This window comes from Mobula hypostoma, chromosome 16 (assembly GCF_963921235.1).
Source record: "Mobula hypostoma chromosome 16, sMobHyp1.1, whole genome shotgun sequence".
NCBI classification, from domain to species: Eukaryota; Metazoa; Chordata; class Chondrichthyes; order Myliobatiformes; family Myliobatidae; genus Mobula; species Mobula hypostoma.
The window spans coordinates 63,615,270-63,630,415 of record NC_086112.1 but is presented as its reverse complement, the minus strand read 5'-3'; the positions used below and the strand labels follow the sequence as shown (position 1 = coordinate 63,630,415).

Here is a 15,146-nt window from a genome sequence, read left to right as displayed (position 1 = left end):
CACAAGGGTGTTATGATCAAGAAAGCATATCAGTGGCTCTACTTCCCCAGAAGTTCACCATGTCTCCAAAGACCCTCACCAATATTTACAGAAGCATCCAATCCAGATGCATCACAGCTGGGTATTACAAATACAGGCCAGTCTGACCTGCCTCCCCTTACATCACACAAAATGCTGGAGGAACTCAGCAGGCCTGGCATCATCTATGGAAAAAAGTACAGCTGTACTTTTCTCCCCCACAGATGCTGCCTGGGCTGCTGAGATCCTCTAGCATTTTGTGCGTGTTGCTCGGATTTCCAGCATCTGCAGATTTTCTCTTGTTTTCTCTTTACATCAATTTACATTTCATCAGTCAGAAGATACAAAAGCTTGAAGAATGTACTATCAGACTCAGGGACAATCTTGATCCCACTGTTATAAGACTCTTGTACGATAAAAATGAACCCTTGATCTTTCATTCTACCTTGTCACAACCCTTACTCCTTTTCTGTCTACCCACACTGTACCTTCTCTGTAACTGTATCTGTTACTGTCTTTTTCCCCCTTAGGCACAACTTGATTTACTTATGTTTGGAATGATCTGTGCAGATGACATGCAAGACTAAACTTCCCACTGCAATTCAGTACACGTGACAATAACAAACCAATTATCAATGGGTTTCCTTTTCCAAGTTAGATAAGTCGCTAGTTTTCTTGCTTTCATCCCTGGATTATTTTGCATTCTCCTTTAGGTTCACTAGCTACATTATTTAGTAACCTCACACTAACTGCTTTCTACACTTTAGAATGCAATTTTTCCAAAGGTTTACAGAATATTTATGAAAGTTCTACTTTGACTCATCAACAAAACTGATATCACAACACAATAGTTTTGCGTTTTGGAATTGAGGAGCAATTTCAGAAATTGTTCAGGAAAGCCTGACAATTACGAGTGATTGTGAAGAAAACAAGTTGCTACTTGGGGATTATAACATATAAGATAGAACAGTACAGCACAGTACAGGCCATTCGGGCAATGATGTTGTGCCAGCCTATATAAACATACTCTATGGTCAGTCTAACCTTTCCTTCAAAAACAGCCCATAACCCTCCGTATATTCTACATCCATTTGCCTAACCAAGAATCTCTTAAATGCCCCTATTGTATCAGCTCTACCACCACCCCTGGCAGTGCATTTCAGGCATCTACCACTCTCTGTGTAAAAGACCGACCTCTGACATCTCCCCTAAGCTCACCCTAAAAGGATGTCCACTCAATCTACAGTATGCCCCTATCAAGTCTCCTCTCATCCTTCTCCACTCCAAAGAGAAAAGCCTTAGCTCGTTCAACCTTTCTTTATTAGGTCTGTTCTCTAATCCAGGCAGCATCCTGGTAAATCTCCTCGTCACTCTCTTTAAAGCTTCCACATCCTTCCTAAAATGAGGTGACCAGAGCCGAACAGAATAATCCAAGTTGAACACAATACTCTAAGTGAAAACCCAAGTGTGGATCTCTCTCTGTAACAACGATTGGAAAATTAAACTTCTGCAAAAGAAACAAAATTAAATGATTTACAGCCTTCTCTTTTTAAATGAATTGTGAATTTTGCTCTGTCCACATCACATGACTCAGGTTTCTGCATTGGCACTATGGCCATGTAGAAAGGATCTTTCTTTGACAACTCAGTGAATGATTTGAAGTGAACAGGGAAAATGTTAACAAGTCGAGGGTCTAAATACTTTCTTACAAATTTATAAATCTTTTTCAAACAAATCCTCAATAAATCACCAAATTTCCCCCTTCCTGCGGCACTGAGAAAACTAAACCCAATTTATTAAAAATAATGGTTTGACTGCCAGAATTCATTCTTTTGAAGTAAACTGGGTAGGAAGTTTCAATGTACACAATTTTGTAGGCAAACAAGGTTATCCTGAAGTTGCAATCTGAGATGCCCAATTTTCAACAAATTGATCTATCTTGGTATGTTACTAAATACAGGGCTGAAGTCCATATACCTGAATATTAATATTGCAATTACTCACTAAACATATTAGAAAAAGATACAAATAAAAAGACCAAAAAATATTGGAACTTCTTAGCTATTCAGGTAGCATCTCTGGAAAGCATTAATATTTCAGGCTAATGGCATTTCATCAGAAAAATCCGAAAAAGAATTTACTAATGAAAGAATGAGGCTCCATGCCAAGAACTCTTTCAGCTCCAGAGAGATTATAAGGCAGCAGTTAAGATTTATTATGCCATTAAAAGTTCACTTACAATATATCTTGAACTGAGTGGTTCAAAAAGACCATTGACTTGAAACATTAACTGTTTCTCTCTCTGTTGATGTTGAAAGTCTCGTGTATTTTGTTTTTATTTTAACTTTCCACAGCTGCTGCATTTTGGTTTTAGAGAAAGTAAGAGTCAGTGCATACTTACTCAACGACTAATACTACAATAAACTAATTTTTTTGCCAAGCATCTTTTCTAGTACTGGAAGATTGTTGGCATGAAGTCATGTAATTTTGCGATTGAATATTGCTCTAGTCTAATGAAATTGAAAACTGTTCTTCACTTTTTCCAATCATACACATCTCACATTCTCTTTCTAGTGTTGAGCATGTGATTTTACAATGTCTGATGTATTCTTTTAGAAGTAATGAAACTAATTTTGAAAGCAGAGCACAGCTGCATGCATTTCCATTGTGCACATAGCAGAGGACAACTTTCCAACTGTTTCTCAGTAAGGATTCTTTAATCTGACTGATTAAGAAGCCTTGCTGTTGATTATCCTGGGTATTTATTCCACAAATTGCCTGCAGATCACATAGTGCTGGAAAGGATCTCTGAATACTACAAGCTGCAACTCAAAAGTCTGCAAAATATCTGTGGGTAGCTGCAGATGTGACCCCTTCCATTGTCTCCAAACAAAAATCCAGCTTATAACTTTTCACTCAGCAAATTTGTTCTGTCTGCCCATTTCTCTAATTTGTATAGGCTCTTTAAAAAAGCAACAAGGTTCACAAATGTATGACTTCAACCTCAGCAGCTCTGTTGGCGCCACTTCCATCATTACATCAGTAATGTTTCTAGCTACCTGACATTTGTTCCTATTTGTCTCAGTTATTGTGTCATCTCAAAGGTGTCAATCCACCTACATTTGAGCAAAATTTATTGTGTTACAAGAGGTGTCATGCAGAAAACAAACATGGACATTTCAATAATTGAATTAAAATGAATAAGCTGCTTTACAGCAGCAATAATATCTTAATAACATGATAAGCCTTGCAAAACTAATTAATTTTCTACATTACAACAAACCTTACATGGAAAAGAAGAGATAGTTGAATGAGTCAAAATGCAAATCTGCTGTACAATATATAGTATCTAGACACAGTGAAGGTAGTTCGTGGGATTTTTCATGTTATTAGGATATGACTTCCAAAAATATCACTACCAGTTTGGCTGACTCTGCAATTCTTAAAATTTAATTAAATTGGTAAAATATCCATGTAATCAATTTTGTAATTTTAATAAACTCTGTGGTACACAAGGAATATATAGACATTAATTATTCCTAGTTTTGTTGCTAATTCCTCCACTATTTCCTCTGTGAAATAATGTATTAGGTGGTTGGAATAAATAAAAGGTAACTGGCATGATACGAAGGGGATTAGTAAAATGAACCTTTACTTCATTACAACTAATGATGTTAGTATTACAGTATCTACAGTGCAAGTTACATGTATATATTACTAAGCATATGTAAGGGTCCATATGTGAATCTATTTATGCTTTGCACAACTCATTCAATAAATTTGCCTCGTGGCTTCAGCGTAACCTGTTAATTGATATCAGATTACTTAGCAACCACTTTTTCTAAATACTTAAGTTTATGATTAAGTTAAGAGGGACTAAGTTGAATGAAAACCAGCATGAAATGGGTGGGACACTGCAATGTAAGCCTGAAGCAGAAAGTCGCATGCCAATTGGATCTTCCCAGAGCAGTTTTAAGAAGTCAATGGGTATGCGGACAAGGATGTGATTGCATTGGAACTATTATCAAACAACACAACTTGCCAAATACAATCCAATATGAATAATATAAATGTCAAAGTTTGTGCAATTTTGAGGCATAATGTGGAAGGTTTCACTGCAAGAGCACCTAAAAAGAAAGAACAACTGAAAACCGAATCAACCAATGTTCGTTCCTACCATCATAGCTAGAAAAGGGATTGTGGCAGAAAGCAGGATAGAAAGATGAAAATTAGCAAGTATAAACAATGTAATTTTATACAAGTAATACTCTTTTCCTAATGCGGGAATACTAAAATTGGTCATATTAATGTTTATGAAAACATATTTACTACATACATGTATATAATATCCAATCATAATATACTAAACCCCTCAGTCAGCACCTGTACTCCTCGGTCCCACATTAATATACGGTACTAAGTTCAAGATATGGTGCACACTAAGCTCAGAACACAACCATGTCTAAAACCTTTATTTTCCAAACCCTAAGATGCATATGAGCAAGGCTGCTAATTTGAAGTCAGATATTAAGGAATTATGAGCAACTGTTCCTTAGAGCTGCATTAAACTCTCTGCTCGGACCTTGAAAGCCCAGTGATAGACTAGACTTCCATCTTATTGCTTTGGACTGGATTCTGTCCAACATTCAATTGAAGAATGCAGCAAGCAAAACATAGACGTGGCAGATATTTTCATTGGAGGGGATTAAATACTGTAGAATCAAACCAAACTGCAACTAGAAGTCTAAAATTAATTGAGACACAGATTGGGAATTAATCCTTATCAAAATGCCAAAACATTCCTTAGAGTTTACCAGCAACAATTTGAATAAAGGTGAGAAAGACGCCACAGAGCTCAAGATCATACATACATACAGACACACAAACATTGCAAAATTACCTAATTACGGAGGTAAGGTTTTTTTTTATTAAAGAATGAATTTTAATTGAAAACACAGAAGATGTGAGGCAAACAAAGAGATTGTAACACTTTTGAAACAAGAATAACAACAGTTCAATTCTGCACTAAAATATCTTTCAGCAGCATCATATTTACATTTTCTATATCAATACAATGTTCAACAGCACAAAAACAAACAAAACAACATATACGTAAAGATGTAGTGAAGATCAGGGAAAATGTTAGATGAAATAATGAGACAAAACATTGCTAAAATGATTTTTATTGCAATAAATGTATATGTTCATGACCATACAGTTAATGTAACAGAGAATAGATGAAGTTCTTACCTTCTTCAGTCATTGAGTCATAATATTTAAGTTTTCCATATGCTCCAAGTTCTACAACATCACAGTAAAAAAAAGACAAATGAGCAAAAAGCCAAAAAAAAAGAGATTAAAAAATCAGGAAGCAGCAGAATGCAATTTAAGGCGGCACACACATACGTGCTTTAAATATCAGGCTGCCAGGGACTGAAGTTCAGCGGTGAATGCTAAAATATGAAATTTGGAATATTGCTGTAGCAGATTCATCAATATTCAAAATAGGAAAACAGGTGATTATCTTAAACAAAAGCAATTTTATACTGTCAAAAGGGCACAGTTTTACAGTCATGCACAATTCTCTGTAGTGTACAGAAAATAATATCCGATGATTTCCTATAATATACTGATTTGAGTTTTCTGAATTGTGATTCGCTAAGTCCTACCTTCCAAAAGATCAAATTACTTTGTTTTGTTCATTACCATGAATGACTTATTGTACTTAATATTAGGAGGCCTTTTTGTCTTATTTTATAAGATTTTGTAGACTTCGAAACAAATTAGATAAAGAAAAGAAAAATGAAACACTTCTCAAGTCAAAGCCCCTATGTAATACAGTAACAGATTACACTTATCACATTAGGTTCATTGAGCAGATTGTGAGCAAGTGCTAATGAAAACAATTTTGGGAGCCCTATTGTTCATGTACAGTGCATGAACACTCCATTTCCTTGTTTAAAAAAAAATCTTATCCTGGAAAACAACTCTCACAATCCTCAGTTGCTTCTAACATCGATAGCTTGGAATATCATGTCTTATCAGTAAAAAGAAGGATGGTACTATTTTACACAAGATAGTATAAAGTAGTTGGACACATTTAAAAATTGCATTAAAATGTAATTGAATAATTGGCTGTATTTTGGTTAAACTATTGTTTATAAGTGAAGTTAGTATTTTTCTTTGCTTAGTTAGATCCATTATCTTGTAAAAAAAATACATCTAGAACATAATAACCTATGAGTTTACACACACAAATTTCCGGAGGAACTCAGCAGTCAGACAGCATCTATGGAAAAAGTATAGTCGTCGTTTCAGGCCAAAATTCTGTACTTTTTTTTTCCCCCCCCCAAAGATGCTGCCTGGCCTGCTGAGTTCCTCCAGCATTTTGTGTGTGTTGCTCGGATTTCTAGCATCTGCAGATTTTCTCTTGTTTGTGGTTTGAACCTATGAGTTTAACTTGGTTAAGTTGGGTGAATGTTTCACTCTAAATTGAACTACTCTATGTTTAAAAATCATTCCAGATTTAAGCACAAACTACTTCAAGTTTGAAAAAATTAACATGTGGGAGCTCAAAATTATACAACTAGACCATAAGCTAGCAAAAGAAACTTATAAATATTCTGTATGCATTGGCATTTTTGTTGAGGTGTTTTATTTTACCAAATACATTGTTTAATAGCAACATATAATCTTTAAGTAGTTTCACTCATGAATTTAGCATCTTTTCGTTGTTTCTTCCATGCTTATATAGAAAAAGAGACTGTTGAACCAGATTAGATCTTGTTATGTACAATATAACATGTGCCCAGAAACTATACTTTGCTTTTAAATTGTGTGGGACAAGAAAGGAAAACAGAACAACTTCTTTCAAGAATCACTTTCTTCAGCAATTTGAGAAAGTTTCATTGGTCATTAGCCATACAAATGGCATTTAATAAGAACTATGGAAGACTCCAACATGACTGGTGAAGTTTACAAGTGCAATAAAACTACTTAAAAAGTAGTTTAGGGCTGCGTTCTGTGATATATATCCAGTGCTTAGAAACTGATCAACCCTATGGGTGATCTATGGGGGATAATATATGCAAGACCAGCAAAGTTAAATTCTGCCTTGGGGCTCTAGAGGCAACGTAATCAAGGACCCCTCCCACGCCAGTCGTTCTCTCTTTAACCCTCCCCTTCTAGGCAGAAGTTACAAAAGCACATACCACCAGACTCAAGGACCGGTTGATTCCACTATTACCAGACTCCTAAACTGACCTCTCATGCCCTAAAGAGGAATCCTTGATCTCCCAGTCTACCTTGTTGTGGCCTTTGCAGATCATTTGTTTCATTGCACTGCGCTTCTCTGTAGCTGTAGCTGAGGCATTATATCCTCCATTGTTTTTTATTTCTATGTATGCCGTGATCTGCCAGGATGGCATGCAAACAAAAGCTTTTCACTGTGCACATGACAATGATAAAGCCAATATCAATACCAATGATGCATTATGATGGGATATTTACTTAAGCTTAAATAGATTGATTGGAGAGAAGGGCAGCTATTGACTAAAACTTTTGAAGTGAAGGGTGTATCGATTGTTGAATTTCATAATACATACATCCTTGCTGATCTAATTCCTAATTAATCCTCCAATGATATCCATTCCCAGGACTCGTGAAGTTGTCCCTTTCTAATACCACTTACTAGCTTCCCGGTTATCCTGGTACCAGACAGTGATACTTGAAAGTTTGTTCACACTCTTGAGCAGCTTTCTCCCTGAGTTTGGCACATTTTGGTGTGAGCTATGTGTGTTAATGCCCTTGAAAACTTTTCACTTGAAATAAATTAAATCAAAGTTATTTGAAAATGTAAATAGATTAGTTTAACAAAATAATTAAAACATTTATTTGTGTGAATTGATGCAAGAGGTGGAAACTAAATTATAAACTATTTGTTAAAGTGACCAAAACAATTTAATGCCTTCACTTTGCGTTAACATTTTTGCTTGTTTGTAGCAAAAATTTGTTCAAGTTAGTCATTATAATATAAATGATTAGGCATACTTTAGATACTCTAATTAATATTAATCAGTATATTAGTGCAAGGTAACAAAACAGCTTCCTATAACTCTTCATGTACATAATCTATGTGAGGCCATTCTCCCAACTGCCAACATAATTGAGTGCAAAGTAGTGGTTGCTATCTAATCTTCAGAAAGCATTACATATGTTTTACTAAATTTAATACCTGGAACAGAATTTTCATTAAAACTTCAGCAAGTGGGAGTGCAACAATTGCCCTTTATTTTCTCTCATTCTTTTTCTGAATTTTTTTTACATGGCATATTCAGAATGTGCCGGCTGATTTCGGTGCCAATTCTCCCTGGACAATGGTTACTGTCTAAATATGTAGTTAAGGAGAAAATATGAGGGAGGGGTTGGACAATTTTCACAGGGTAAAATTTCTAAGTATTTATTTCCTGAAACAATGGTCAAATTTAACAGTAGACATCTTTTAAACTTTTCAACAGACTTCCCTTTGGATAACCAGCCAATCTGTTTTCCTTAAAATGGCTCCAACTAAGGTATTAAGTGACTTAAGATGCAAGGTTAGAATGGATGTGTGGGTGTTTGGGAGGGGTGGGGGAGGAATGGGGGAGTGGAGAGTAGGAAGGATGCTAAATGGAGCAAGAATATACATTAGGCATGATCCTTGTGAAAACCAAAATGCGGTCAAATGGCTGAATGACCAACCTTAATACCTGTTTTAAGATCAGATAATTCTAGACAAACAAGAAATAGCAGCTGGAAATAGCCTTCTTTACATTCTAAAATACTGAATTCATCATTTGGATCAGGCATTCTGCTTCAATCAGATGTGCATCAATTAATATTTCATGTTTGACATTGTTAGCACTTAAGACTAAGAAATATAAATGCTAAACGAATTTTCAGTGCACACATGTAAAATGTGTTACAAGTTGCTCAGAGATGCAGTTTAGTAGTTTACAAAGATTTGACATCAGATGTGGAATTCCCTTTTGGCACCATATGGTTAAAAAAATCTGAGCTTGTTTTTTCTTAAGTTGCTTCTTTTAAATCCACAGTACCTACAGTGTGGGGAAAAATACAAAAACACACCCACTAATACAGTCAGCTTTTACTGCAAGGTTACTTGATATGGTTTACAGTGTCTACACTTCAGAATACAAAAGACGTATCACATATTGTGGCATGATGAACTGTGTACAACACAGATATTCATTAAATAATCATAGAATTTCTTGTGGTGTTGTTAATTACTTACAGGAAGTTGACTTGGCAGCAGATGGAACCAAAGCATTTGAGAGCCAGATAACTCAGGGCTAAGTTAATTCAACAGCCCTTAACTGTAAGCACTTAATAATTATTCTGGAGTAATTAATTTCTCGCACAATATGAGTCTCATTCAAAATTTTGGCTCACTGTTACAATTAAATCACTGTTTGCAATAGCTTACGAAATAGTATCTTCTTTCAAAGTTCACTTTTGTCCTGGGAAAAGGCCTGCACATAGGGTGAAAGTAACTTAAATTTCTTTTGGTATGGTTGTGTTGCTAACGTTGCAGATTTAACCTATTTAGGCCATTAAGACATATACAAAGGAGCACAATTAGACCATTTGGCCCATCAAGTCTGCTCCATCATTCCATCACGCCTGATCTATTATTCCTCTCAACTCTATCCTCATGCCCTCTCCCCGTAACCTTTGGTGCTCTGATTAATCAAGAACCTATCAACCTCTACCTCCAATATATCCAATGCCTAGGTCTGCACAGCTGTCTGTGACAATGAATTCCAAGATTCCCTACCATATGGCTAAAGAAATTTTTCCTCATCCCTGCTCTAAATGGACGTCCCTCAATTCTGAGGCTGTGCCCTATGGTCCTAGACTTCCTCACTATAGGAAACAACGTCTCCATTTTCACTCTATCTAGGCCTTTCAATACTCAACAGATCTCCTCTTCTCATTCCTCTAAACTCTAGTGAGCCATCAAACACTCCTTATACATTAACTCTTTCACCCTTAAAATCATTCTTCTGAACTTCCTCTGAACTCTCTCCAATGCCAGCACATCTTTTCTTAGATAAGGAACCCAAAATTGCTCTCAATACTTTAAGTTCAGTCTGACCAATGCCTTATAAAGCCTTAGCATTACATCCTTGTTTTTGTATTCTAGTCCTCTCAAAATGAATGCTAACATGCATTTGCCTTGCTTATCACTGACTCAACCTGCAAGTTAACCTTTAGGGAATCATGCATGAGAATTCCCAAGTCCCTTTATACCACTGATTTGTGAATTTTCTGCCTATTTAGAAAATAGTTCATACCATTATTTCTTCCGCCAAAGTGAATGACCATGCACTTCCCTATGCTGTATTCCATCTGCCACTGCTTTGCCCATTCCTCCAATTTGTCAAGGTCCTTCTGCAGACACCCTGCTTCCCCAACACTACCTGCCCCTCCACCTACCATTATATCGTCTGCAAACTTGGCCACAAACCTATCAATTCCTTTATCTAAACCATTGATGTATAACATTAAAGGAAGTGTTCCCGAATCCGAACTCTGCAGAACACTACTGCGTGCAGCCAACCATAAAAGGCCACCCCTTTATTCCCACTCTTTGCCTCTGGCCAGTCAGCCAATCTACTATCCATGCTAGTATCTTTCCTGTAATACCATGGGCTCTTACCTTGTTAAGCAGCCTCACGTGCAGCAGCTTGTTAAAGGTCTTCAAATAAACAACATCCACTGAATCTCCATTCTCTTTGCTGCCTGTTAGCTTCTTGATGAATTCCAACAGATTTGTCAGCCAAGATTTCCCCATTAGAAGACCATGTGAACCTTGGTCTATTTTATCATGTGCCTCTAAATATCCTGAAACCATATCCTTAATAATAGACTGCATCATCTTTCCCACACCAACTGGCCTATAATTTCCTTTTTTCTGCCTCCCTTCCTTCTTAAAGAGCGGGAACCACTCCAGAATCCAGTGATTCTTGAAAGATCGTTACTAATGCCTCTATAGTCCATCTGGTTCAAATAACTTATCTACCTTCAACTTGCCAGCTTTCCATGCAGCTTCTCCTTAGTAACAGCAATGACACTCACTTTTGCCTCCTGATACTCTCCCATATCAGGCATTTTGCTGGTGTCTTTCCGCCGTAAAAACTGATGCAAAGTACTTATTAAATTTGTCTGCCATTTGTTTGCCCCCCATTACTACCTCTCCAGCATCATTTCTCAGCGGTCTGATATCCACTCTCTTCCTTCTTTTACTCTTTACATATCTGAAACAACTTTTGGTATCCTCTGATACTTTGGCTAGCTTACCTTCATATTTCATTTTTTCTTTCTTCAATGCTTTTTGATGGCTTTTTAAAACTTCCCAATCCTCTACTTTCCCACTAATTTTTGCAGTATTATATATCCTCTCTTTTGCTTTTCTGCTGTTTCTGTCTTCCCTTGTCAGCTACAGTTGCCTCATCCTCTGTTTAGAATACTTCATCTTCCAAATACTAGGCCTTCTAAATTTCCCCCAGAAATACCAGCCATTGCTCTTCTGCTGTCATCCTGCTAGTTTCTCTCCTCTTCCAATCAATTTTGGCCAGCTCCTCTCTCATGCCTCTGTATGTCCTTTGTTTCCACTGTAATACATACAATCTTTCTAATTATACCCCCTTTGAATTACTCTCATTGCAAACTGCAGCATGTAATTTCCCTTCAAGCAACGTACTTTTAAATCGACTTAATGAACAACAGATTTCATTATCTTCTCAAGGACTCGGTGGACTTTACCATCAAGCAAGCAGGTGCGGCACCACCAAGTGGACGAAGGTTCACCAACGCAGCTGGAAGCAAGGCAGGAGTGGGACTCCAAGCCAAGCTGAAATACAGAGGAATGAGACACCCCCCCCCCCGCAACTCAGCATCTTGTTAGAAAATGTGCAGCTGCTGGAGAACAAAACTGAGGACCTGAAGGCAAGATTACTGTATCAGAGGAAAATGAGAGATTGTTGTGTCCTATGCTTAAATGAGACACGGCTTACTCCCAGCACGGCAGATATGGTGATGAGACCCGAAGGCTTGTTGATTCTCAGGATGGACCACACTGCTGATTCAGAAAAGGTAAAAGGTAACGAGGCTTGATTTAAAAAATACCTACCCAGTTACCATTAGCATATAACCTGTAGCACCAACACACTAGACCACTGTAACACTAAGATAAGGAATGCCTACAGTTCCATGTCCAGACAGCACTTTGGTAAATCAGATCACTTGGCTGTTCTTCTTCTACCTGCATACAGGCAGAGGCTAAAGAGCAAATCTCCAGAGATTAAGACAACAAAGAGGTTGTCAGAGGAATTAGAAGAGTGGCTAGAGGATTGCTTAGAGTCAATTGCTTGGACCCTGCCTGTTCAAGGACTCATCTGTGGATCTGAATGACTACACCATGATTGTCACAGACTTCATAAAAACAGTTGTAGATAAGTGTGTCCCCACAAGATCATTCAGAGCCTTCCCCAACCAGAAGCCCTGCATGGAGGATGAGATCTGGAACCTGCTGAGGGCCAGGTCAAAGGCATTCAAGTCTGATGACCAAGAAAGTTACAAGAGGTCCAAGTACAATCTCAGGAAAGCCATCTCATGGGCGGGGTGGCAACTCTGGACTAGACTTGAATCAAGGAAGAGTGCTCGACAGTTGCAGCAAGGCTTGAATGCTATCACTTCTTAAGTAAAATCAGACGACCCCAGCAACAATAGGGCTTCGCTTCCTGATGAGCCAAATGCCGTCTATGCTCACACTGACTGTCAAAACATGGAGGAACCATGACACGCTACCACAGCTCCCACAGGCCCTGTAATTTCAGTCTCTGAGGCTGACGTTAGGAGGGTGAACCAATGAAAAGCATCCGGCCCAGATGGAGTACCTGGCCAAGTATTAAAGACCCATCACAAACAGGAGAAGGGTCCTGTCGAAGGGTTTCGGCCTGAAACATCGATTATACTTTTTCCCATAGATGCTGCAAGGCCTGCTGAGTTCCTCCAGCATTTTGCGTATGTTATTAAAGACCTGTGCTGATCAACTGGCTGGAGTGTTCATTGAAATCTGGAACCTCTCACTTTGCTGTCTGATGTACCCACCTGCTTCAAGACGATTGCCTAAGAAGAACATGGTGACCTGCCTCAATGATTATCGTCCAGTAGCACTTACATCCACTGTGATGAAGTGTTTTGAGAGGTTGGTGATGAAACATATCCACACACCATCAGGATGCTCTTTATTGACTACAGTCAAAACCCTCAAAACTAATCAATAAGCTTCAAAATCTTGGTCTCAATACCTCTTTGCATAATTGCGTCCTTGATTTCCACACCTGTCGACCCCAGTAGGTCTGGATAGCAACAACATCTCTTCCACAATCACCATCAGCACAGGTGCACTACAAGGCTTTGCTTGCTTTACACTTATGATTGTGTGCCTAAGCAAAGCTCCAATGCCATAGTTAAGTTTGGCGACAACATTACTGTCCTTGGACAAATCAACAGAGATGAAGCAGCATATAGGAGGGAGATAGAAAATCTGACAGAGAGGTGCCACAACGACAACCTGTTACTCAATGTCAGCAAGACTAAGAAGCTGATTTTCAACTTCAGCAGGAGGAAGCCAGAGGTCCATGAGTTAATCCTCATCAGAGGATCAGAGGTGGAGAGGGTCAGCAACTTTAAATTCATTGGTGTTATCACTTCAGAGGATCTGTCCTGGGCCCAGGACACGAGTGCAATTACCAGGAAAGCACAACAGCGCCTCTACTTCCTTAAGGGTTTGTAAAAATTCAGCATGGAATCTAAAACTTTGACAAACTTCTACAGATGTGTGGTTAAGAGTATATTGACTGGCTGTATCACAGCCTGGTATAGAAGCATCAATGAATGCCCTTGAATGGAAAATCCCACAAAAAATGGTGATTACAGCCCAGTCGATCACAGGTAAATCCCTCTCCGCTATTGAGCATATCTATACAGAGTGATGTTGCGGGACAGCAGCATCCATCATCAGGGACCCCCACCACTCAGATCACACTTTTTTTCTCAATGCTGCCATCAGGAAGGTACTCACAGGAACAGTTATTAACCCTCAACCAGCAAGCTCTTGAACCAAAGGGGATACTACACTCAACTTCATTGATCCCATCATTGAAGTGTTCCCACAACCTATGGACTCAGTTTCAAGGACTCTTCATCTCATGTTCTCGACATTTATTGCTTATTTATTTATTATTATTATTCCTTCTTTTTATAGTTGCGTCATCCATTGTCTTTTGCTCACCGGCTGTCTGCCCAAGTTGGTACGATCTTTCATTGATTCTATTATGCTAAGTACTCTATTATGGATTTACTGAGCTTGTCAGCAAGACAATGAACCTCAGGGTTATATATAGTGACATATATGTACTTTGATAATAAATTTACTTTGAACTTTGAAACATCTTCTCAAACTGCAGGGTAAATTCTATCATAGTATGATCCATGATGGCCTATAAAACAGCTTCTTTCATTTCTATTATATCTTCTTTTCCTTTCAAATGTGGTTCTGGTACAGTTGGAGCCTATGATCTAGAGGTTGATGGTGTGTTTTTGGGCCGATTGACTGATCAGGTGTCTTGCTGTTTTCGAGAGTTCCAGGAGGCGAGGGGCCTCTTCGAGGCCAAGAAGCTTAGAGCCCATGATCGACTCCAGTTCTTGCCAATCTCGACAACTAAAGCCTCGAGGAAGACTGAAAACATTGAGGTGGTTGCGGAGAGCGAGCAAGTGTTTAGTGCCATCTACCAGCCCCTCACTCGCTGCTGCTGGAGAAGTTGTCTGCATGTGATTGTCTGTCTGTCTGTCTGTCTGTCTGTCTGTCTGTCTGTCTCTCTCTCTCTCTCTCTCTCTCTCTCTCCCGCCCCCCCTCCCCCCACCCCAATTGGCTCACTGCTCCTGAAGGGAGGTTTAATTGCACTGTAGTCCACATTATGATGTGTTTTCTGGCTTCTGTTTGCTCCTTTTTCTGTTACTATATTTTGGGCGACTTTGAATCGGGGCAGTCTGCAGATAAT

The 15,146-nt window shown here is 38.4% G+C and overlaps 1 protein-coding gene across 3 annotated transcripts in view; it reads right to left on the bottom strand.

Annotated features, from left to right (window-relative positions):
- slc24a2 (solute carrier family 24 member 2) overlaps window positions 1-15,146 on the bottom strand; it is a 259,466-nt gene that overhangs the window by 56,895 nt on the left and 187,425 nt on the right. The window contains exon 5 of one of the 3 annotated variants that reach the window (XM_063069018.1): window positions 5,269-5,319. The exons of the other annotated variants lie outside the window; for them this stretch is intronic. Coding sequence (XP_062925088.1) covers window positions 5,269-5,319 — 51 coding nt within the window. The remainder of the gene's footprint in view (window positions 1-5,268; window positions 5,320-15,146) is intronic. 3 annotated transcript variants of the gene reach the window in all.